General features: G+C 44.4%; 1 protein-coding gene across 1 annotated transcript; it reads right to left on the reverse strand.

The window, feature by feature from the left end:
* Nucleotides 1-206: 206 nt before the first annotated feature.
* On the reverse strand, nucleotides 207-2,264 carry LOC129728819 (uncharacterized). Its single transcript, XM_055687287.1, has one exon. The coding sequence runs from the start codon at nucleotides 2,262-2,264 to the stop codon at nucleotides 207-209; it is 2,058 nt and encodes a 685-aa protein (XP_055543262.1).
* Between the last annotated feature and the right edge of the window lie 14,080 nt (nucleotides 2,265-16,344).

Below are 16,344 nucleotides of genomic sequence, written 5' to 3' on the forward strand. Positions count from 1 at the left end.
GAAATGAATTGCACGTTGTCACTGCATGAAGAATTATTCTGTTTTGATTTCTCCTATTCCCTTATGTCTTGACGTTCCGACGGGTTATGACAGTTGGTCTTCACGTCACTTTGTCAGCGGCGAATGCCGCGCTGCAATATGAAGCGTTGCGTTGCGACCAGGGACCCGTCGTGACATACCCCCGCCCGTAAACCTTGGTGAGGGTCTCAAGATCCGGGGTCACCGATGCCAGGTTTACTGTTCACCTCGACGTCCAAAACAGCTAACTTCACCGCTGGTCTACGTAGGGTTCCTGACGATGTCCGAACCAATGCTTGTCGTACTCTGCCGTCTCGTCCTGGAATCACCCTCTCGATCCTCCCCCTAGCCCACTGGTTCCGTGCCGCTCCGTCAGCCACCAAAACTAGGTCACCTACCTCCAGATCTTTCACGTCCTTGAACCATTTGCATCTTCGTGTGATTACGGGGAGGTACTCCTTTAGCCACCTGCGCCAGAACTCATCGGTGATGTACCTGGCCAACTTCCAACTGCTTCGGAGTGTTGAACGACTGTCCAGCTTTACGGTGGGTAGGAACTTCGTGCCAGAAGAGTTGCCCAACAAAAAATGGTTTGGGGTAAATGCCTCCTGATCCGCAGATTCCAGCGGAATGAAGGTGAGAGGCCTGGAGTTGATCATGGCCTCCGCTTCCAGGAGAATCGTCTCCAGTGTCTCGTCATCGGGTTTCCGTGGGCCATCCATAACCGCTCCAATCGCTACCTTGACCGACCGAACTAATCTCTCCCACGCACCGCCCAAGTGTGGTGCCGCTGGGGGTATAAACTTCCAGGTAGTTTGGGAGGTCGTGAACTTTGTGGATAAAGCCTTGTCTCTAGCTTCTTTTAGCGCCCTCATCTCGTTGCTGGTGCCTTGGAAGCAGGTAGCATTATCGGTCCAGAATTCCCTTGGGATGCCTCTGCGTGCCACAAAACGTTGCACTGCCATGATACAGGACTCCGTGCTTAACGAGTGTACCACCTCCATGTGGATTGCTCTAGTCGTGAGGCACGTGAATAGTGCCACCCAGCGCTTCACGTTGCCCCTACCCACCTTCGCCAGTATCGGCCCGAAATAGTCTAGTCCGGTAAACGTGAAGGGCTGAACGAAAGCCGTCAAGCGCATCTCAGGGTGCGGAGCCATTGGTGGTGGCGTTGGCATCGCCTTCGCTACGCGACAGAAAGCGCACGCTTTCTGAACTTTCTCCAGTAGTCGTCTCAGGTTTGAAATCTCGAACCGTTGGCGGATTTCGTTGAAAATGGTTTCTCGGTTGGCATGACGGAAACGGCGGTGGTACCAGTCTACAATAAGGAAGGTGATTAGGTGTTGTTTGGGGAGGATGATTGGGAACTTAGCTTCGGCCGGTACGTATGGTGCCGCACCAATTCGTCCCCGACTTCGCAGAACTCCGCTCTCGTCCAGGTATGGCCACCGCTTGTAGATAGAGCTGGATTTGTCCACGATTGCATGACGCTGCTCGGGTGGACCTTGAGTCTTAGCCAAAACTGCAATTTCCTCCGCGTAGAAATCGCTTTGTGCCGTTTTCAGGAGGATTTCTTCTGCTCGTCGAAGTTCGTCGCTTGTTAGGTTTCCGAGTTGCAGGTTTTCCCTCGATCGGCGCTTGGGGAAGTTGTTCAACCCGCGAAGAACATATGCAGCTACACGCTGCATCTTGGTCCATCGATTAAATCGGTTGAATGCCATGTCCGAAGAGAAGTGTGCGGCATGAAAATGGGACGGACGAAGCTCTTGCTCGGTTGAGGCAATCGTTCGCTGCTTGGGCCAGCCCTCTTCGAGCTCGTAGAGAAAGGTCGGGCCCTGAAACCAGGGACTGTCCATGGTAATTTGCGGACCGTTGTCCCACTTTGTAGCGAGATCCGCAACATTGAGCTTGGTTGGGACCCAGCGCCACTCGGATTGTTGCGTGGATGACAAGATCTCGCCGACCCTAACGGGTACATATTTATGATAACGCCGATGATCGGTGGAGCGCACCCACGCGAGGACAGTGGTTGCATCACTCCAACAGTAGCGTTGACAAACCACGAAGGTATGACGTTTCAGGACCGTGTTCATCAAGCGTACGCCCAAAACTGCCGCTTTCAGTTCGAGACGAGGAATAGATAGTGTTTTCAACGGGGCAACTTTAGTTTTGGCTTCAGCAAGTGTCACTTCTATGCCGCGGGACGTCTCCAAGCGAAAGTACACTGCACAGGCGTGCCGCCGCATCCCAGATCAGCCGGATTTTGTCTTTTTTTTTGCCTCAACGGAAGTCAATTCGGCAAGAGTTGCACGGTGTGTGTATCCTTTCCGTTCGTAGTCTAATACTTGCTAGTGCACACGTTCTTTCAGCGCTGGATCTCTTTGAAGTCTACGCTCTAGTGCCTCCAGACGTCGGACAGCCATGGGATAACTGTCAGGAAAGTTTGGATCGTCCGTTTTAAACAGTAATCCGGTTTCAAAATGTGCTCCCTCGGGCGTGCGTCGTGTAGTCTCCTGTAGTAACCGTATCGCTCGTTTCTCATCTTCGGATTCCACTTCAGGACTTGGAATGGTGATTCCGTTGTCTTCAAGCGTGAAATAGTCATGGAGCTGTTCGTTGAGTTCGCGGTCGCGATCTGAGACCGCTCCGACGTGAAATCCAACGATTGCTGAATGCGACGACTGATTTGGGACGTAACCGTAGTCACTCCAACCTAGACGGCACTTTGCCCCAATCGGATGAGTTTGCCCTCCTTCTCGCAGCTTGAGCGGAACTCCCAGTTTCAAATTATCCAAGCCGATGAGAAGCTTGGGTTCGATCGACTCATGGTCATCGATGGGGAGACCAAGCAGATGGGGAAAGCGCTTAGCCAGCTCCTGGTACTTCATGCTTTGGGTAGGAAGAACTAGTCGACTAACCGTCCGGACATTGAAAAGAGATTATCAGGAATTTATATTTTTGCCGGAGATATCAAGCTGGACACATTGCGAGGTCGGTTCGACCCGTGTCACGTTTCCGGTCCACTTCAAGGTGAGCGGATCTGTTTTCCCCGCGACTCCCAGACCTTTCGAAACGATTCATCCAGGAGAGTGTAGGACGATCCTTCATCGATGAAGGCGTAGACAACTTGGGAGGAATGGTTGCCATACAGAACCACGGGAAGAATGCGGAAAAGTGGCCACTGAAAATTACCGGAGGTTACGTGACTAGCTGAAACGGATCGATCGCAGGACGTGTCGGAGTGTAAAAGTGTATGGTGTTTCTGGCGACATTCCTGGACACCACAGCCTTTCCAGGATCGGCACGGCCACTTGCCGTGACTATTGAGGCACGTTCTACAAAGTTCTTTCTGCTGGACTAGCTTCCACCGTTCGTCTAAACTGGCTCCCTTGAATTGATGACACTCAGCAACTCGATGGCCGGTTCGACCGCACGCACTGCTTGTCCGGTTTCGCGCCGGTGGAGGTTTTGTTAGTGGTTGGAGCTGTCGGCTGCTCTGCAGAATGTGCCTGAACGACGCCCGTGTTACCCTTAGGCTTACTGTTTTTGACTTCAGTGTACATGATGTAATTCTGAGAGCTCCCTCCTGGAATACTGAAACTAACTTTGCTTGCCGCTGTGACCAAACCAGACATGAAGATGCCAAAGGTGTCCAACGTTGCAGGCGGATGATTGTTTTTGTAAACTGCCCAGTCAAGACGCATTGAACCGGGCAATTTCTCCACCAGTTCCTGTAAAAGCACAGGATTCGCGAGATGATTGAGTTGTTGTCCCGCTTTGAGGTGATCAACAAGATTCTGCACTGCCAGGCCAAAGTGAATGACCGTTTCCAGTCGGTCGTGTCGCGGCGAGGGAATTTGATTAATCTTGCTCAATTGCGACCTAATCAGGAGATCAGGTCTTCCAAATAACGTACGCAGAGTCTGAACGACGTGCGGTACGCTCACCGGCAGGAGTAAGCGACTTCGTACGGACTCTAGTGCGTGTCCTTTCAAACACCGCTGAAGGCGTACTAGGTTTTCCGCATCTGAATAACCGCAGGTGGTCGTAGACTGTTCGAAATTACTTATAAATAAGGGCCAGTCCTCCGGGCTCCCGCTAAACAAGGGCAGAAACAAGGGCTAAAACTTGCCTCGCCGCTATTTGTGCTTGTGTTAATACACGAACGAGGGGAACGGGGCTGACCGAAGAAGGTTGAGTCGGGTCAACGGGTTGTGGTAGCTGAGGCGACGGAGAGGGCAGATACGCTTCTCAGCCTTTGGTATGAAGATCACTCTCGTTTTGACGTTGACTAACGTCTATATCGAAGTTAGGCACCTGATTTTGAAAATCTAGTAATTCAACCAGGGAAAACCAGAGAAAAGTGGTCAGGTTTTGAGTGCTTATTTTTCAGTCATTTATAATCAGGTTTTCGAGGTTTTGGCATCAATCGATCAGAAATTCTTTTACGGTTTAATTTATGTAACAGAAACAACTATTGTTTGAGAAACACTATTGAAAAATTGGTAATTAATATCGATTGTCTAAATCATACCGCGTAGCCACTACCTCTCTTCCCAAACACAGTCGACACCAACGGATACAATCGATCTGACTTTGTTGTTGTTGTTGTTGTCACTTTCTGTTTCCAATGCTCATTTTCGTTCCTTGTCATTTCATTAGCTACTTAGCCCCTCCTTCTTTCTAACTAACTGACGAAGCCTTGGTATAAAGGTACCGTTCGAACATTTCACCCCATCAGTTCAGTTTACTAGCAGCAGGCAGCAACAGCGGACATCAACACCGATGGCAGTAGGCGAAGTGGATCAGCAGCGGGCAACAGCGGCGGCCGTAGTGGTTAGATGCAGTTCTTACCGCTTTCAGTTCGGCTCCCCTTCGATCTGAGTTGGACCCCACCAGCGGTAATCCGATTCAGATATCGTTGGGTGAATACAACCCGAAACTGAAAGAGACTGAGACTGTCCCTAATATATAAGGTGTGTGGCTAGCGTGTGTGGCTTGCTATATAGCGTGTGCGTATGTTTATGGCGTGTGTGCATGTTTATAGCGCGTGTGGCCAGTGATGCCACATACACAGATTTATCTCCATTTATACAGATTTTTTGTGGATTTTTTTTACAGATATCTGCATATACAGATTACAGATTTTCTGGAAATAATACTGATTTATACAGATTTTTTTGGTTTTCATGGGGTCGTAAATTAAACTTCTTTATATAGTTGAAAAATAGAAATTAACTCAAATGCGGTGGAGCGTGTCGGAGGTTTTATTATATTCATATGCTACACATAAACGTGTGCATGAATGAATTCGCGGAAAAAATGTTAAACAAGCTATATTGCATTTTTTTTTCGAGAAGGATATGTCCAGTACATATACAGATTTTTTCTAATTTTACCAAGGTGATAAGATTTTTTGAGCTCCAAAATACAGATGAAAATGTAGCATCACTGCGTGTGGCACCGCCAGGTTTGAGAAGCCACCATCATCCAGCGTATGTCTTTGGGCCTAATAAGAAACTGTTTCTCCTCAAGCAAAGCAGAGAGACGAATGACCGTTTGACGTTATAGTCCCTTCAAAAGAAATCAATCAATCAAACCCCATCAGTTTCATTACTAAACCGTACCGGTTACATACGGACGCTAGTAGTACATGGATACTGCAAAATACTGAAATGTCTGGAATTCTGGACGGATTAACCAGTTCACAATAATTATCGGCAACTGGTACCTTTTGGTGTCTCGAAGTTTTGTAATAGAAGCGTTGCAATTCCCTTTACTATTTGTTTTAATGGAATATAAGAATACGGTAGCCAACGTCATGCGGTCGTGTCTTGAATACGAACCCTCCTACTATTTCTCCAGTTGGTGGGTATGTAATTAAGTGTCAGGCTTGCCCTAAATATCTTGGTTATGAATGGAATTATTACCCTTCCACACCGTTGAAACATTATTGGTAATAATCCATCCAATCCCGGGGACTTATAGGGCTCGAATGAGTTGATTGCCCATTCCACTTTCGATTCTGTGAAGATATCGCAGGCTATGTAATGCGCATTTGTCCTAGCGATAGTCGAACCAGCACATGGCGCATTTGATTCCTGCGTTTCTTCTTCTAGAATGGATCGTGATCCTGGGAAATGTTTCTCCATCATAACATTGAGTGTTTCAAGAGAATCGGCAGTAAAAGTACCGTCGTCCTTCTTTATTCTGCCCAAGCCATTCGTGTGATCTTTGGACAGGGCTTTGTGTACTCTTGTAGCTGCAGGGGTGCTTTCAATTTCTTCACACATTAATCTCCATCCCCTCCTGCGTGATTTTCTAATTTCTTTATTGTATTGCGTAAGGGATTCTCTATAAGCATCCCAATTTGAGGTTAACTTGGCTCTGTTGAACAACCTTCTAGTTAACTTCCTCAGTTTTTCTAGATTTTTGTTCCACCAAAGCGCGTCTTTGTTGAATACTCGCGTCTTGGTTGGACAGCTTTGGTTATAAAGGGCTATGATTTTATTCGTAAATTTTTGTGATGAATCCTCCAGTTCTTTTATTGTCCGGATTTGCCCTTCAAAGGTAGATTCATCACGAACTATTTTTGAATTAAAAAGCTCCCAGTTGGTTTTTCTAGGGTTTCTATGAACTTCCGTTACTAAGTCTTCTGCGTTATAGTCAAACAAAAATTGCTTGTGATCCGATAGAGAAATCTCATCAGATACATGCGAGTTGACGATTTTTTCCGATAGTTTAGCGCTCGATAAAGTTAGGTCGAGCACTTCTTGTCGAATTGCATTTACAAAAGTTGGATTATTACCTCGATTGCATATATCAATATTATTAGATAGTATATATTCAAAATGCTACCCACCCCAGCTCCCTACTCACAACGGACCAGCTTCAGGCTGTCCGGACCTCCATCCTCGATCACATTGCGGACCAGGAAAATCCAACCACCAAGCCCAAGATTAACGGTTGCCATCTAAAAAATGGCTTCCTGCAACTTGCCTGTGCCGACAACGACACAGTGCAGTGGATGGAAAGGGAGGTACCTTCTCTCGTACCATGGGAGGGAGCACAACTTCGTGTATACCACATGAAGGATCTGCCGAAGGCCAGACGGTATGTCGGTTACTTCGCGGACAGTGCGAACTCTCCTGACGAGAAGATTCTTCGTTCACTCCAGAATCAGAACGACCATCTCTCTACCAAAATGTAGCGAGTCTGTAACCGCAAATTGGTAAAGACCTTGGTCGAACTAGTTCTGGATATTGACGAAGAATCGGCCAAACTCGTTGAGAGTAGAAACAATGAACTGCACTACTGTTTCGGCAAAGCACGCATCCGAAAGGTAAGCGGGAGGCCGAACGTCACAGGCAGGAAAGACTCCGTCGCAATGTCAGGGAAGGTACGTGCGGGTAACTCCTCCGGGAGTACTCTGCCACCACCCAGGCGAAGCGATTTTGCGAATGGGCTAAAGGTTCGCGTGGGAAACTCCTCCGGGAGTGCCCCACAACCACCCAAACGCAACCCTGCGGTTGGGAAGGTACGCGCAGGATGCTCCCCCGTGAGTGCCCTGTCACCACCCAAACAACGCAACCCCGCGGCTGCTCGGACGGTTCCGCCGAAGACTCGCAAGAGTGTGAAGCATCAACCACCGAACAGTCGCACCCCCCGGAGTCAAAAACCGCCACAGTGTGCGCGACGACCTTCTGTTGCCAATCGACTGCTGCAACCGAAGCCGAACAGTGAGGAAGAGCAACTTCCATCAACCAGCCAAACCGCTGTTGGCAGCCGTCAGCCAATATCAGGATCATCTTTCGATCCGGACAAAGACGGCAACTTCACTGCAAAATGAGCAGCCTTCGCTGCGTGCAAGCGAATCTCCATCACGCAAAAGGCGCCTCGGGTGTTCTTTGCAGGAAATTCGCCAAAGAGCAGCTAGCGGCTGCATTCATCCAGGAGCCGTGGATCAACGAATCCAAAGCTCTCGGACTTAACGCTCCTAACGGTAGGTTAATCTATTGTGACACGCAGTCCAAACCAAGGACTGCAATTCTGCTAAATAGAGAACTAAAATTTTTACCTATTACAGAATTTATCCAACGCGACGTCGTTGCCGTCACGGTTGAAGTACCGACAACCAGAGGAAAGCAGGAAATGGTTGTCGCGTCGGCCTACTTCCCGGGCGACCATATACCGCCACCCGAAGTTGCTGCGCTCGTGCGGTACTGCAAGGCCACCAACAAGCCGTTTCTGATCGGCTGCGATACCAACGCTCACCACACGATCTGGGGCAGCTCGGACACCAACACCAGGGGTGAGTACCCACTTGAATATCTTATTTCTAACGATGTCAATGTATGTAATGTAGGGAATAACCCCACGTTTATCAACGCTATCAGACAGGAGGTCCTTGATCTCACTCTGTGAAGCGCCTCTATTTCTGAAAGGATTAAAAATTGGCATGTCTCCGATGAACCTAGTTTGTCGAACCACAGACACATCGTTTTTAATGTAGAGGCTAACCCTCTGAAAAGAGAGCTGTTCAGAAATCCTAAGAATACAGATTGGGAATCCTTTAAGGAACACCTGATCGATTCACGAACTTTCAGTTACAGCAACATTCGAAATTCAGTTGACCTGAATTCGGCAGCAAATGATCTACAAAACATCATGGATGCTTTCGACGCTAACTGTCCACTAACACAGCGGTCAGTATGCCGTGACGTACCCTGGTGGAATGATCAACTTAGTGACCTTCGTCGGGAAACCAGGCGGTTGTTCAACAGGGCAAAAGTCACGTCTAACTGGGACGACTACAGGGCGTCCCTCACTAAGTACAACGCCGAGCTACGCAAGGCTAAACGGAAATCCAGAGTTAGTTTCTGTGAAAGAATCTAAACTCTGCCGGAAGCTACGCGGCTCCAAAAGGCGATGTCCAAAGACCATACTAACGGTTTAGGACAAGTGAGGAAAGAGGATGGATGCCTCACTGTCACTACCAAGGAAACGCTGGAGGTTCTTATGAACACCCACTTTCCTGGATCGACAGAGACCGAAGAAATGAATAGTGATGGATCGCGGCAGGACAATTCGAGACATATGGCGTCTCGGGAGTCCATCCTGCTGGCCCGTCGACTGTTCACAGAAGCTTCAATAGGCTGGGCTCTAAGCTCATTCGACCCTATGAAGTCTCCAGGTCCAGACGGCATACTACCCATCTTTCTACAAAAATCGGCCGCAGTTATCATGTCCAAACTCATCAACCTCTTCAGAGCCAGCTTTATCCTGGGCCATATTCCGGATAACTGGTTGAAGGTGAAGGTAGTGTTTATCCCCAAAGTTGGAAGAAAGGACGAAACCCTACCTAAAACTTTCAGACACATAAGTCTGACTTCATCACTTCTCAAGTTGATGGAGAAAATAATGAATAAATATATCCGTGATGAGTTTCTTAAAGACTCCCCGCTGAATAGGAACCAACATGCCTATCAAAGCGGCAAGTCAACAAAAACTGCTCTTCGCAGCTTAGTGACGTTGATTGAAAAGTCCCTGAGTTATCAGGAGACGGCGCTATGTGCCTTTCTTGATATTGAAGGGGCCTTCGATAACACGTCCTTTGCATCAATTGATACGGCTCTTTCTCATAAGGGAATCGACCACACTTCAAGGAGCTGGATACACGCAATGCTCTCTAGCAGAGTGATCACAGCAACCTTGGGAGATTCGTCTGTAACAATGTCAGTGATCAAGGGATGCCCGCAAGGAGGAGTTTTCTCGCCCTTGTTATGGTCACTAGTTGTCGACGCACTTCTCAACAAGCTTTCACAGCTTGGTTACGAGGTCATTGGATACGCCGATGACATCGTCCCCATCGTCAGAGGTAAAGATGACGCAACTCTGTCGAGCCGAATGCAAACGGCTCTGAATACCACCATGTCATGGTGTTTACAGGAGGGTCTAAACATAAACCCCTTAAAAACAGTCCTAATTCCATTCGGCAGATGAAGGAATATCTCCATCACTCCTCCAATACTGAATGGAGTTAGACTGGGCTTCAGCAATGAAGTCAAATATCTCGGAATTATTCTGGACAAGAAACTGAACTGGTCTGCACAACTGGATCATGCCGCTAAGACAGCGATCTCAGCGATCTGGGCCTGCAGAACTCTGTTCGGTAAGACCTGGGGACTGAAACCAGACTTGGCACTCTGGTCTTACAAGACCATTGCCCGACCAAGAATCACCTATGCTGCCCTAGTGTGGTGGCCTAAGGTGAACGAAGTGACTGCGCAAGCCAAAGTTCAAAGACTTGCATGTCTTTCGGTTACCAGCGCTATGTGAACAACTCCAACTGCAGCCATGGAAGCTATGCTTTGCCTACTACCTCTACATCTTCATGTGAAAAAGGAAGCCGAGCTTGGCGCTCTAAGGTTGCAAAGGAGGAAAACTATACTTGAAGGGGACCAAATCGGCCACCTTCGCATACTTAGGGAGTTCAAACTAACTCCGCTATTAACCACAGTCTCCGACTGGATGGACGTTAGGACCAACATGGATATTCCATATAGAGTGATTGAAACAAACCGCTCTATGTGGAACAATGGAGGGCCTAATCTTCCACCTGGCATCGTCAGTTTTTATACGGACGGCTCGAAAATGGGATCCCTAACGGGATCTGGTATATACGGATCCGGTATCAGGGAAACGTTTTCCCTGGGAAAATGGCCCACCGTTTTTCAAGCAGAGGTGTATGCCATATATATCTGCGCAAAAATATGTCTGCAACGCAACTACAAACATGCGAAAATCGGTATATTCTCGGACAGTCAAGCAGCACTACTAGCACTTAAGTCCATCAAATGCGCTCCCAAACTTGTTTGGGAATGCATTGAAACTCTACGGGAACTTTCCCGACAGAATTCAGTTTTTCTGTTTTGGGTGCTCGGACACTGCGGAGTCGAGGGTAATGAACACGCTGACTACCTAGCAAGACAGGGATCAGCACAGCGGTTTATTGGCCCCGAGCCGTTTCTGGGTACGTCCATTTCCGCTATCAAAAGCGAACTACTAACTTGGGAAGGGCTAGAAATAGTATCCCAATGGCAACAGGCACAGGGTTGTAGACAAGCTAAACAGTTTATCTATCCGAACCCTGGAACCGCCAGAAAGCTACTTAGTCTAAATCGTAGTGACCTACGGATAATCACGGGACTCCTCACCGGACACTGTCCCGCTTTTTATCATTAAAAAAAATCGGCGTAGTGTTGAACGACACCTGCCGATTCTGCAAATCTGAACCAGAGAGTTCAGAGCATTTGCTTTGCTCTTGCGAAGCTCTTGCTTCCTCTAGGTACAACTTCTTAGGAGGCTACCTTTTAACTCCATACCAAGTGTGGAACTCTAATCCCAAACAGGTAATTAGTTTTATCAACTATGTTGCACCTAATTGGGTTTACAACAAAACAGTTCTACTCCATCAATGAGTACGAGCAATCCGTAACCTGCGCACAGCAATCGGGGCTCGCCACAAAAGACAATCAGCAAGAATGTCGCAGTGGCATTTCAGTACCCAGTGCCCTTCAGGCATACAGAAGATATATTCAAAAAAGGACTCACCTCTTTTGTTTTTGTTTGTGCTTCACCATATTGTGTGATGGGCGTTTGCATCACACCCAACGATGAACTGCTTATTTTGCCTCTTGCAATGTGCTATAAACTCCTGTACTTCCCTGGGAGGGGCTTCTTCTAGTTCCCCTGGGAAGTAGGCGGAGGCCACCATTATTTCCGCTTTTCCCCGTGTCGTTGGCAGTTTCACTTGCACAGCAACTATATCCCGTCCGATGAATTCTGTAATTGGCGTAAAGTTGGTATTACTACTTACCAAAAGCGCTGCTCTTGGTGCAGGCTCAGAATCATCATAAAGGAGCTTACCCTTATTTGTTGAAAGTCCCAAGACTTTATATGTTCTTGTCGTCCATCTCGGTACAGCTTCGCTCCCGGGGCTTCTTTCGCTCCCCCTGCGTACGGTGATTATACAAGGGTACCTTTGAGTGCTTGTTTTGCTCTCCCTCAGGTGTGCTCCCTTTTTTTTATAGGGGGGGGGGGAGTTTGTAATGATTTATTTATGTACTAAAATATCTATTCAGAATTAGTATTGTGTGTTCTGCCACAAATGGTGACATTTCAACACTATTATATATATTTGTACGCTTTTTAGTATTATTGAATGTTATTAGCTTTCGCAGTTAAGATAATGTAATTGTAGGAAAATTATTAAACCAACTTGTCAAGAAAAAAAAAAGGAATAAAGGGAATAAAACTAAACTTAAAATAAACTTAAAATTATCTTACTGACTATAAAGTGAGCTAATCGTTGCAATTGAGGATTGCAACGATTTTTGTCGGAATTTGTTGATAATTTGGCTTGACATATTTTCTAATGTTTCTACATTAGTGAGCCTATGTAGCTCGTTCGTGCTAATCCAGGGAGGACGCTTCAAAATCATTTTCAAAAGTTTATTCTGAATCCTTTGAAGTGTCTTCTTCCTGGTTGCACAACAACTTGTCCAGATGGGAACTGCATATAACATTGCTGGCCTAAAAATTTGTTTGTAAATTAACAGTTTATTCTTGAGACAAAGTCTAGAATTCCTGTTGATAAGAGGATATAAACATTTGATGTACTTATTGCACTTTGACTGGATATTTTCAATGTGCTCCTTGAAAGTAAGATTCTTATCATAAATTAGCCCTAAGTATTTAACTTGATCAGACCAATTTAAGACCACACCGTTCATCTTATTAACGTGGTTATGGGTGGGTTTGAGAAATGAAACTCTTGGCTTATGAGGAAAAATAATAAACTGTGTTTTAGAAGCATTAGGGGATATCTTGCATTTCTGCAAGTATGAAGAAAATATATCTAAACTTTTTTGTAGCCGACTGCATATAACATGAAGGCTTTTTCCTTTTGCGGAAATGCTTGTATCGTCACAAAACAGAGATTTATCACAACCTGGTGGTAAATCAGGAAGATCAGAAGTAAAAATGTTATATAAGATTGGGCCCAAGATACTCCCCTGAGGCACACCAGCTCTAACAGGCAATCTATTAGATTTACCATTTAGACCAAAGTTAACCTGGAGAGTGCGGTCAGTTAAATAACTTTGTATCATTTTTGTAAGGTAAAGCGGAAAACTGAAATTTGACATTTTAGCTATTAAGCCTTTATGCCAAACACTATCGAATGCTTTTTCTATATCTAGAGAGCAGCTCCAGTCGAATAGCGTTCAGATTTATTAGTTCGAATCATATTTGTTACTCTAAGTAACTGATGAGTAGTGGAATGCCCATGGCGAAAACCAAACTGCTCATTTGCAAAAATTGAGTTCTCATTAATATGTGTTATCATTCTATTAAGAATTATTCTTTCAAAAAGTTTGCTAATAGAGGAAAGTAAACTAATTGGTCGATAACTTGATGCCTCAGCTGGATTCTTTTCGGGTTTTAAAATTGGAGTGACTTTGGCATTTTTCCATTTCGTAGGAAAATGTGCTAGTGCAAAGCATCTGTTAAAAATTTTTACCAAGAAATTTAAAGAGTTTTCGGGAAGTCTTTTGATGAGGATATAGAAAATCCCATCATCTCCTGGTGCTTTCATGTTTTTAAATTTTTTGGGAATAGTTCGCACCTCATTCAAGTTTGTCTCCAATACCTCTTCGGTGAAATGAAATTGAAATGAAATTCTTGAAATTCTCATTTCGCAAGAGAGTGAATCTATGTTTAATTTCCTTTTGTAATTCTTGAAAAATAATTTTCAAAGCAGGATCACGAGATCTTTGGTATTGACGTCTCCGTATGTTCTTCAAACGTATAAGAAGTTGAAGTTCACTGTCAATAATTGGTGCATTAAATTTCACTCGAGCCTTAGGAACTGATAAATTCCGGGCATTGAGTATTAAGCTGCTAAAATTTTCTAATGCTCTGTCAATGTCAGCACTATTTTGTAAAATAATATCATCATTCAAATTTTCCTCGATCGTAGAACGATATCTATCCCAATTAGTCTTGTGATAATTTAACACAGATCTAGTGGGATTTAAAATAGTTTCATGGGAAATAGAAAATGTTATGGGAAGATGATCAGAATCAAAGTCAGCATGAGTTAATAAATCACTGCATGAATGGCTTTGATTTGTTAGTACCAAATCAATTGTAGATGGATTCCTAATAGAAGAATAACATGTAGGACCATTTGGAAATAAAACTGAATAAAATCCAACCGAGCAATCATTAAACAATATTTTTCCATTGGAATTGCTTTGAGCATTATTCCAAGATCGATGTTTCGCATTAAAATCACCGATGATTAAAAATTTAGATTTATTTCTTGTGAGTTTTTGCAAATCTCCCTTGAAATAATTTTTTCGCTCACCAGTGCATTGAAAAGGCAAATACACTGCGGCTATAAATAAAATGCCAATACTTGTTTCAATTTCAATTCCCAAACTCTCGATAACTTTGGTTCAAGATGGAGTAAAACACGATGTTTTATTCGACGGTGGATAACTATTGCAACTCCACCACCGGCAACATCGATTCTATCAAACCTATGAACTATAAAATTTGGGTTCTTTTTTAGTTTAATAGCGTTGCAGTCACAACTGCAATATGCACATCGTGGACAGTTAAAAAATTGAAAAATTCATCCTCTTTCGCTTTTAAAGAGCGAGCATTCCAATTTAGAAAATTTACAGCATTATTTAAAATCATTGCTGAATTTCAATTTCATAACAATATTAGTTGTAAATTTTATACCTTCTTGAACAGCCTCGTACATCGAGTTACAGTTAAACAAAACGGATATTAGCTGCAGCATGGATTGTTGCAGGTATTCAATCTTTTCGGGAGTTGGATTACCTAAATCAATACTGGCTGACTTTTCAGCACCAAACACGAATGGTTTGTTACTGTTTGAATTTGAAATATTACCTGAAAGGACACTGGCATATGAACAGCCTGGTGTTGCCTGAACAGGATTATTTGTCTGAAATTTGTTATCTGAATTTAAATTATTACCTACAGACACACCTGCTAATGAAAGTGCTGGTGATGCCTGAACAGTACTGAAAGTCTTTTGATTACCCACATTGACAACAGGTTGTTTAGAATTCCTACATTGTCTAGAAGCAATAATGTTTGACCTTACAGGACAATTAAAGAAATTAGATTTGTGATTTCCCCCACAATTTACACATTTGAAGCTATTAGTGATCTCTTTTACGGGGCAGATATCTTTCGTGTGACTAGTGTCACCACAAATCATACATTTTGCAGGCATATGGCAGTTTCGAGTTCCATGACCATAGGCTTGACAATTCCGACATTGCGTAAGATTGTGGATTCCTCCATGTCTCTTGAAATTTTCCCACTTTATTCGCACGTTGAATAAAACACGTGCTTTTTCAAAACATTTTAAATTATGTACTTTGGTACGATCAAAATGTACTAAGTAATTTTCCTGGTGTATTCCAGTTTGAAAAATTTTGGCATTTGCCTTTCGTTTCATCAAAATTACTTGGTTGGGGGCAAAACCAAGTGATTCTGACAAACAATCTTTGATTTCATCAATACTTTGATCATTTGAGAGACCTTTCAACACAGCCTTAAACGGTCTCTCGTTTTTGGCATCAAAAGAGTAAAATTTATACATCTTTTCAGTCAAGTACTGTAAAAGATGTTTATGGCCATCAAAAGATTCGGTCAAAATACGAATTTCGCCTTGGCGACCAATTTGAAAATTAACTTTCACATTCGATAGAAATGATGAAAATTCTGATCGAAATGCTTTAAAATTTGCTACAAATACCACAATAGGTGGAACTTTAACCTTCTTCATAACGGCTTTATGCTCAGTATGAGAAGTTTGGAATTCTAGATCCCCAACAGAAGAAAGAATATCATACCTGTTAGTCGAAATTTCAGTGTCACTTGGAGGAGATGCCTCACGTTTCCTTGATGCCGCATCAAAACGAGCTTTTTTGTTTTTTCCAGGCATAACTGGACAACTTCACTACACTTTCACTTCACTATAGAATTTAATTAGAAATATCTCAAACCAAATTTATTCACTAAACACTCGTTAACTTTAAAAACAAATTTATTACTTTGCCTTTCAACAGGTAGTCTTTTAAAAAGATTGCCTGTTGAAAGCGAAAAACAAAATTTCAATATCTCTCGGTAGTCTAAGACTTAGCCTCGAGCTGTTGGTAAAATGCGACCGTACTGGAGGACAGTTCAAGTCGATCTGTGCTCCCTTGAACAGGCTGT

The sequence above is a fragment of the Wyeomyia smithii genome, chromosome 3, assembly GCF_029784165.1.
Source record: "Wyeomyia smithii strain HCP4-BCI-WySm-NY-G18 chromosome 3, ASM2978416v1, whole genome shotgun sequence".
Taxonomy (NCBI): domain Eukaryota; kingdom Metazoa; phylum Arthropoda; class Insecta; order Diptera; family Culicidae; genus Wyeomyia; species Wyeomyia smithii.